The sequence below is a fragment of the Brassica napus genome, chromosome C9, assembly GCF_020379485.1.
Source record: "Brassica napus cultivar Da-Ae chromosome C9, Da-Ae, whole genome shotgun sequence".
NCBI classification, from domain to species: domain Eukaryota; kingdom Viridiplantae; phylum Streptophyta; class Magnoliopsida; order Brassicales; family Brassicaceae; genus Brassica; species Brassica napus.
This window is the reverse complement of record NC_063452.1, coordinates 12,192,567-12,202,439: the sequence shown is the minus strand read 5'-3', so window position 1 is coordinate 12,202,439 and position 9,873 is coordinate 12,192,567. Positions and strand designations below refer to the sequence as shown.

The 9,873-nt window shown below is 35.4% G+C and overlaps 1 protein-coding gene across 1 annotated transcript; it reads right to left on the bottom strand.

Moving 5' to 3' along the window:
• Positions 1-626: 626 nt before the first annotated feature.
• LOC125593411 (ethylene-responsive transcription factor ERF061-like) lies at positions 627-1,834 on the bottom strand. The gene has a single exon (XM_048770003.1). The coding sequence runs from the start codon at positions 1,832-1,834 to the stop codon at positions 902-904; it is 933 nt and encodes a 310-aa protein (XP_048625960.1). The 3' UTR covers positions 627-901.
• Between the last annotated feature and the right edge of the window lie 8,039 nt (positions 1,835-9,873).

Here is a 9,873-nt window from a genome sequence, read left to right as displayed (position 1 = left end):
GGTTTAGTCTTTGCAAAGATGGTCTAATGTGGGCTGGATATCAAAATTTATACAAAGCTTATATATCGGGAAATTTTGGGACTGAAATTTATCTTCAAAACATTATCACCTTTTTCCATTTTTCAAACACTGTAAAAAAGTCATCGTAGACAAGGATAGAAAAACAGAGGATAGCAATGATGGATTTTCAGGATTCAAAAGAGAGAAAAAATAATGATTTGAGGCATTGAGAGATCGATTATGAAAAGTAGAATTATGTAAAACTGGATTTATATGATGGACCAAATCAAGTGTTCTTACGGTGGTCTGATCCGTTATTGCTTGGTCCACAGACTCCATACTATAAAGGTGTATATGATAAAAATTGTTAATAAGAACAACAATAAGTCTTTGACTTATGAAGGGGAGACTAAAAGGGACCACTTTAAAAGCATTGAGCATGGTAGAGAGTCTGTGACATGTGCTCAACTCTACCTTCCCCACCGGTCTTATTAAATTGTGTTCTTACAAACATTATGTTTTAACTTCACACCTGTGATAAATCTCCAGAAGATTTTGCTACAATAAAACTGTTACATATAATAATGGTTAATTTTACAAAAATAAAAAATAATCATGGTTCAAAGTACAATAAGAAAGTCCTTCGATGATTATAATATAAATTCAAAAAAGGAGCTTTCACAACCTCTCTCAAAAACAACGAGGCTTAAATTTTAATTAAAAACCCTAATATATCCATTACTTAAACCAACTTTCGAACGAATTTGACAAAAGATCGGGTTTACTTTAATAAACCCTAATTCACACCTAAAACCCTAATATTCTCATCATTTTCTTGAACCCCAAGTTTTCTTTTTACTCTCCATATGATTGATGTGATCAAAATTCACGGTTTTGTGAATTAAATAGCGAGAACTTCCCAAATAAGCTCTGGATCGAACGATGGCATCCTCGCAAGCAGAAACCCATCAGTATCCATCATCGTATCTTCCTCTGCCGCCGCCGATGTCGTCGCTGGAATTTCATCGGAGATAGAAACAGACGCCGGGGAACTATTCTTGCTGTTCCAGTAGCTATCCTCTGAATCCACCGCAGTGGCAGTTGCCGCCGGATAAGACAGAGTTCCCGGCGAGGATGATGAATCCGCCGTCGCCGCCGAAGAATTTTTACTCTCTTTTCCGCTCTTCTTGGCTCTCTCTCTTCTGACTCTCTGGCAAATAGATTGAATCTTCCCGTCGACGGCGTTTTTGAGAGCTATTAGCTTAGAGGAATCACCGAGCCCGAGCAGCTCACTCGGGTCCTTGAGATTTGGGAAGTTGAGACGAGCGTATTCTCCGCGGAGCTTATAGGCGGCGCGATCGTAAGCGTAGGCGGCGGCTTCCGCCGTCTCGTAAGTACCTAACCAAACCCTCATTCTGTTTTGCGGCAATCTTATCTCGGCGACCCATTTTCCCCAGTGTCTCTGCCTCACTCCCCGGTAAAGCTTCTTCTTTTTCGCCGCCCTCCCAGCCGCTAACGCTGCGGCGAAAGCTGCGGCGGGAGAAGATTGATGATCGAACGATGAAGGAAACAGAGGAGGAGTGGAGATCGCTCTGTTTTGAAGGTGGAAGCTCTCGATAAGATCTCGCTGGTGGAGATAGACGGAGGAGCCGAGCTGCGGTGGCGGAGGATTGAGAGTGTCGAGGGATGTTGTGGCGGAGGAAGTAGCGAGGAATGAGAAGACTGAGTCGAGTGTGTTTGGTCCGCCTGCTAATATGATCTGAGAGAGAGAAGCTCTGATTTCTGAGACTTTGGGACTCAAGTTTGTCTGAAACTGATAGTTATGTTCTTCCATTTTTTCAAAATTAGAACGCCAAATCGTCCTGCTTTCTTGTAGTGTTACAACAAGAAGAAGAAAAATAACTACTAATTGTGTTTGAACAAAAATAGGGATTAAATAACGAAAGTTTGAAACAGAGGATGGATGGTGATGGTGGATTTCTAGGCTCAGACAGAGTTTTATTATGAAAGAAAAAAGTAGAATTTATTTTGTTTTTTTAGAGATGTAGTTAATGGGTTTTGGGGTTTCAAAGTTTAGAAACAGCTTGTACATATTTATAGACTTTATTTAGTAGAGGAAAGGAAAAAAAAACCCCAGAAAGGTTGCTTTACAGATTTCACATGGAGCTCTTTGACTTTTTTTTAGTTGAACTTTTTTTCTTTATTTTAAAGTTTTGCCTAACTATTTTCATCATGATTTTAATAGAATGTATCTAGTTTGATAAATATACATACGACATTTTATTTTTCTAATAATCAGTGCATGACATTTATAAGCAGTTAAGCACTAGACTCAAGATAGCCAGTCCTCGGCATAACACATCTATTAAAGTTTGAAGTTACATTCACAAGCTTGCATACAATTCAATTTTATTCTATCCAAGCTTTGGGAATTTTAAATATTTTGAAATTTTGAGTTCTGATTTGTTGATGGTAAAATTAGACCAGTACTTTAAAAAAAAAAACTACTTCTTAATGTTTTGATAGGTGCAGAAAGATGGACAAGTGAGAATTTAGAACTTTTTCTATTACAATTCTCTATCATATTACTATTTTTAAATGAAGTGGACAAAATATCTGTGAATTTTGATTTGGCATATTATTAAAAGTGGGAAAAAATTGTAAAATTTAATTTCCACATATTAACCTTTTCGATTCGAACGGGGAAAATCAGATATTACTCTACGAAACAAAACAAATATTAATATCTAATATCCAAAAAAATGAAGCAACTCAGAAATACTAATATTTTAGAAAGGGATATATGCTCCAATCCGCTATATGCATCTATAAACATATATTTAAGGAATTATACATAAAAGTTATATAGTTATCTTGTCTGTAACTTTTACAATATTTTTATTTATTAAATTGGTTATTTTAGTTATTAGAGTTTTTTAAAACAAAAATTGATATGATTTCTTATTTAAATTTAGTTTTTTTAAAACGATCAAATCGAATATCTACTTAAAAATGTATACTTTTCTGTATATCCGGATACTGAATATCCAGATGGCTACGGATTGAATCGGTTTGGAAAATTTATGATCTGGACAAAACGGATCAGATCACGGATACCTTGATATTTGATCCATGTTCACCCCTCTCTTCTAATACATAAGCCGTAGCATAAAAAGTATTCTTGTTCTACCATTTGATTGGTGGTAATAACAACATTAAAATTTAATCTCGATTTGTATATTATACTGAAGGTAATCGTTTAACATTCACACCTCTTTTCTGGAATACATTCACACTATTGGTAGAACATTTATACCATTTTTCAAGTAAGACTGGAAATGTAGTGATTTATATTTTGGGCGCAAATGACAAAGAAAGTTTGAGCATTCGACTGCTCTAGTTACTATGCATTCATACAAAATGCGGTAACGGATATATGATTAGTCAGAATACATCTCCATCTAAATGATGCGATCAGTGATAGATGTGAATTGTAAAATTTTTTACTAAAAAAAATAAGAAGGAACGATTAACACTATCTTTTCTTCAAATTAGTCATATAAAAAAAATTAGTCATATACTATTATATTCGTTTTTATATAAAATAAATCTGAAACAACATCATTTGTGGATTTTGGAATACGGTGTTAAAACTTAGTTAGTATCGTCGTTGGAATTTGGAAGTTGTTATGTCGACACTGTTTGACCATTATGTATTTGACTCTAATACAGTAATACTCATATATATACTTGGTAAACAATGTTTGATGCAGAAACAGCTGAGATTAAAATTACATCTCCACATTTTTGGCCAACACAAAGACGAATCCGTGTGGTCTCCACAAGAAACTTTTAAAATTTATGAGGCAAGAGAAAGATAGGTAGAGAAGAGTCAGAACTTCTTCTGTTTAAGAAAGGTGTCATAAATTCTCTGACACGCCTTCGTTTTCTTGCCATCTTCTCTTCTCCTCCACGAACTACAATCTCATTTTTAATCTGTGCATAAAAATGGTATAAATCCCTTTACATAATTTAATGATCTAATCAATTAGACTAAAGTTCTTTTCAAAGAATGTATTTGTCAAAAAATATTTGAATAACGTAAACTGTACTTTTGCTTTGTAAAATTACTCGATTAAAATCTTCACAAGACAAAATATTTTTCAGGTTCAAAAATGGTAGATGATAAAAATTTATATCGCCTAATGTGTCATTTTTTAACTATTACATAATTTATGGAATTAGTTTGAGACTCGGATCTTCCTATCCAAGGAGCAAACAAAAACAAAACCCATAGATTTTCTCTTCTGTTTTTTCAAAGAGAAATTATTGTTCAATTGAAACATATGTTTAAAGATATTAAAAATTTACATTCAAATTCTTACTTGTGCACAAACGACGACCCTATACTTGAACCCCTTGTTCGGAAACTCGCTAGGCGCTACGCGTACGGCGAACCTGGGCCTAGCGATTTATTGGAAAAGCGGAAATAAATCAGAGAGTATACGGAGAGGAATTTTCTGGATTTTATATTTATAATACTCTATTTGTACGTATAATACAAGATAATACATGTTTATGTTGCAGACTTCTACCTTGATTTTATAACATAAACTATTATATTATGTATATCGTTCAATTATTCAAAAGTTACCGTGTTGGTTCAGTGGCCCTGCCAGTTTTTGAGAGATCAAAGGGTCATGAGTTCGAATGGTTTCTAAATTCATTCTTTTTTTTTCATTAAAGTGAAGGATAATACGATCTTTGCAAATTCATCTTCTTCATGTACCTTCATGTAACCCTAATAACGCAACCACTCAGTTTTTTTCATCTTTTTTGTTTGAGTTTTTTGATCTTTAATCAACAAAATCAAAGATGTATCATAAATACATTGGATTTGAATAAATATCGGTTTCAGCTTTCGTTTTTCATGGTTTAAGAAAGAACCGATTTTATATATAATCGTAAAAACACGCCGATTTAATACAGTTCCACGGTCAACTCGACATGAACTCGTCTTGCCGCGTTTTGCTTCCGATAAGAGACACATCGCCGCGCTCTGTCACCGATGTGCTTGTACTCGGCCGATTACACGGACAAATAGCCTCGTTTTTGAACAGAGCTTGAACCTATATACGGCACCTTTTGCAAAAACCATTTGATAACTCTTAAACATGGACAAACCCAATTAATTTGCATCAAGTATCTGAAAGTCATCTAACTACATACTCAAGATTGTTACAATATCTTTTTCACTAAAAGGTGTAATTTTGGGGGTCACGAGTTGTATATGACCATACGTTTATAAGTAAAAAATTTCCAGTACGTGAAGTGTTAGCCAAAATCGGGGATCTCAATTCTACATTTGAAGTGTACATATATATCTGTAGGCATATAATATAGGTGTATGTGATCAATGACACGTACAATCAACAAATTGCTTTTAGAACATATCTCGGGGCCGGTCCATTCCTAATAAATCCAAAAAGTTATCATTAAATCCAATCACATGTAAGCTTTCGGTGATTTTTCGTGTTTTGTTATTTTGTAAGGAAGAAAAAAATAGAAACTACAGCTAACTTTTTCTCAAACTATTATGTTAGTAATAGTATTATAGTAATAGTATTACATGTTAACAAACTATCTTTCAAATGAAATAACTAACGTTGACAAAAAAAAATGAAATAACTAACATGCATGTTAAACCAACTGGATATGCCTTATCCGGTTGATGAATTGGTGCTTTTGTGTGTAAGTTTTTGAGCGTTAACACTCGTAGTTCAAGTATATCTAATTTTAAAACCTGAAGAACCAGTTTTATGTTGGTTTGGTACAATTTTCTAATTAATTTTATTTTCAAGATAATAATATACAGCCAACCATTTTTACCAAAAAAATATACATCCAACCAGCTAAAACAAAAGTCTACAAGAAGAAAAATAAGTTTATCATAAAATATTTCACACTGAAAGCAGTTAGGCAAGTTTAACTCCACAATAAAGAAATTCTGGTAGAATCCCCATGTGGAGTACTTGAGGTCACTTAAAGACGACATAGGTCTCTTGGTATTGAAATTTCACAGTTGAATTAAGGGCCTTCAATAATATATATGACAAAAGAAAAAGTTTAGCATGACTATAGTCCCTATATATATAGGAATTAATTATTTAGAATATCATTTAAAGCAACTTTGTAAAATTGTTTATGTTGGTTACAGCAAATTTTTGAGCTCTAAACTCATAATCTCTTCGAACAAAGAATCAAATACATTTTTTTTGGTGCACAATCAAATAGATATACATGAATATGTTATATATAGTCCATTCCTGTTTACCGATACTGATATATAAAGTTTGATTGAAGGGCAATAAGTGCTAAAAAAATTGATATGTTTAGGGTGTAACGGATAAAACCAGGGCCGGCTCATTGGGGAGAACAAGCGGTGCGACCGTCCCGGACCCAAGTCCGTGTCCCTTTGTATAATACTAATTAAGGGGTTTAATTTTTTTATAAATTTATATTTTTATATATAAAAATATTATAAATATAATAAATAAAATTGAAAAGGGCCCAAAATTATTTGATATGTATATAGTTTTATTTTCATTACAAAATATACAAAATATTACTGATTAAATTTTAAAAATATTTTAAACATTATCTGTATATAAATTTTAAAGGGTAAAAATTTTTTTTTTTGTCCTAGAGCCTCTAACAGTGTTGAGCCGGCTCTGGGTAAAACAATAAGAAATAGATAGAATGAAAATAAATGGAATGATAGGAATGAAATATAGCAAAAAATGGAATAAAATTCATTCCATTCATTCATAACCAAATTTGTTTTGGAATTATTCATCATTGTATTTATCTATTTTTTGTGGAATTGATGGAATGATTATTCATGTCAAATGGTGAATAATTTTTTTGGAATTAATGGAACAAGGCATTCCACATCATTCCATTCCAATGCTTGTTTTTCAAATATGAAAGAAAATATTTATAAGCAAAGATTTTATTTTTTAACATAAAATTTATAACCAAAGATGTATATAAATTATAAAATACATACGCATGATTTATTTGTTTCTTGCACGTAAACGTCAACCTTTAGTAGCTTTCGTATGAACAGTAGAAGCCGCGGAGCATTACAGCTAACGGATGCATGGGCGATATGGTAAATTCAACAACATTGAGAATCTTATCCGGATCGAGCGACAGACACCGTGTGAAAGTAACTGGGTCGTCGTCGTTTTTAGTCGAAAAACTGTGGCATAAACGAGTAAATATTAGGAAAAGTTAGGGGTAGGAACGACATTATGAACACCGAAAAAGTAGTGTTTTGTCGTTATTAGCGTATGTTTGGAAAGGCGACGCCGACAGAACAGGGTCCACTGCTCCTGAAGACGACACGTCACCGAACTTTGTCTCCTTGTGGGGTCCCATAAAATGGATCGCTTTCTCCAGATCAATTAAATGCAAGATCGTTTTTCTTTCAGCTAGCTAGTTATGTAATTTCGATGGGAAATGACGTCACACTGGCGCCACTATTATACCTCTGATATTTGATAATATGTTGTTGGAAACTTGGAGTGGCTTTTAATTAGACCTAATTCCAACCTTTTTGTTTTCATTCACGTGGTTCCTTCGGTAACGTTGAGAATATAAATAAATATCTTTATCAACTCATTTTTATTTGCTAAAGAAACACACATATGTTCAAATGAACATTGTCAATGCAAGTGTGTTGCTAATATGATATGACATGGTGTCAAGAAGTCTCAGCAGTATGTAACTGATACTTCTTATTCATCAAGTAACGCAGATAAACTGTTTATGTACACAAGAGTTGTTTACCATAATCCCGTTATACTAACCGGGTTACATACATAATTACATCGGTCCATTACGGCCCAATACCCCCCCCTCCCCCTCAAGATGGAGTGTGGAGATTACAAATACCCAGCTTGAGAAGAAACGCCTCGAATTCCCGACGGCCCAATGCCTTTGTCATAATATCAGCAAGTTGTGATTTTGTAGAGACATGTTTAGTTGAGATTTTTCCTTTAATGATCTCGTCTCGTATAAAATGACAATCATTGCCAACATGTTTAGTACGAGCATGATATACTGGGTTTGCTGCAAGGTTAATCGCAGACAAACTGTCCGAATGTAGAGTGACGGGAGCAGTACAGTCAATACCCATTTCTGGAAGCAACTCGCGAAACCAGAGTATTTCACTAGCAGTATCTGCCATGGCGCGATATTCCGCCTCAGCCGACGAGCGTGAAACAACGTCGTGCTTATGTGTTTTCTAAGATGCCGGTGAACCACCAAGTTGAATGAACTAGCCAGTTAGTGAACAGTTAGTAATCAGACAAGCGCCCCAGTCCGAATCACACCAGGCTACCAGCTTTAACTCTGTGTTTGCACGAAGTAGAATTCCTTGTCCAGGGCTATTTTTCAGATAACGCACAACACGTAGAGCAGCGTTCCAATGTTCTTCTTGCGGATCGTTCATAAACTGCGACAGTATATGAATAACATAAGATAGTTCTGGTCTTGTTACTCCAAGAAAGATCAGACGCCCAACGAGTCTACGGTACCGAGATGGTGTAGAGATCGGATTATCTTTAGCAAGAGCTAGCTTATGATTTTGTTCCAAAGGAAATGAAACCGGTTTAACACCTAGAAGACCAATTTCAGTGATGATATCCAGTGCATACTTCCGTTGGCACAAGTAAATACCTGTGGGACTGCGAGCAACCTCGATTCCCAAAAAATATCGCAAAATACCCAGATCCTTCATATGAAACTTTGTGCTTAAGTACTGCTTGAATTCAGAAATAACGCCCACAAAATTCCCTGTAATAATCAAGTCATCAACGTAGACAAGGACATGTAACCAAACTCCCTTGGTCACACATATGAATAGCGAGTAGTCTGATCGATTTTGGTGAAAACCATATTCCGTCAAAGCAGCTGTGAGTTTAGCAAACCAACATCGAGGAGCTTGTTTCAAACCATATAATGACTTTCTCAATCGATAGACCTTGGTTTTATCATTAGTACGAAAACCAGGTGGGAATTGCATATACACTTCTTCCTCAAGATCTCCATGAAGAAATGCATTATGAACATCCATCTGATACACTTCCCAATCCAAAGTTGCTGCTTGCTAAAGAAAAGTTCGTACTGTAACCATTTTAGCTACAGGTGCAAACGTCTCATTATAATCTATTCCTTCGGTTTGATTATTTCCAAGAACCACCAAACGAGCCTTGTATCGTTCAATTGTACCATCAGCTCGGAATTTAATTTTAAAAACCCATTTGCAGCCAAGTGCTTTCTTCCCTGGAGGAAGAGCTTCGACCGTCCACATTCCTTGTTCTTCAAGAGAATCTATTTCAATGGTGACAGCAAATCGCCAATGCTCATCCGAGATTGCTTCTGCATAGCTTCGAGGTTCAACAACAGAAGTTATCAGTGCAAGAAATGCCTGATACGAAGGAGAGAATTGCTCACTAGAGAGGTAATCATCCAAGGAATATCTGGTAGCTGACGGCGTCGGGTTGTGTAGCAGTCTCGCGACGTAGTCAGCAAGACGTGTAGGTAGCTTCTTCTGTCGCAAGCCTCTACCGAGTAATTCAGGTTCGGGTTCAGGGATAGCTTCTTCAGATATTTGAGTAGTAGATATATCAGTAGAAACTTCCAGTACAGGTTCCAAAGACATAACAGGCGGAGCTAAGGTTTCCGCAACGTCTCTGTTTTCAACCAAAACAGAGTCAGTAATGACATGTGATGGAACACCCTCTGTTGGTGCTTCATTGTCTGCAGTCGTATTAGAAGACAATATCAACTCCTGAGGAAGAGGCT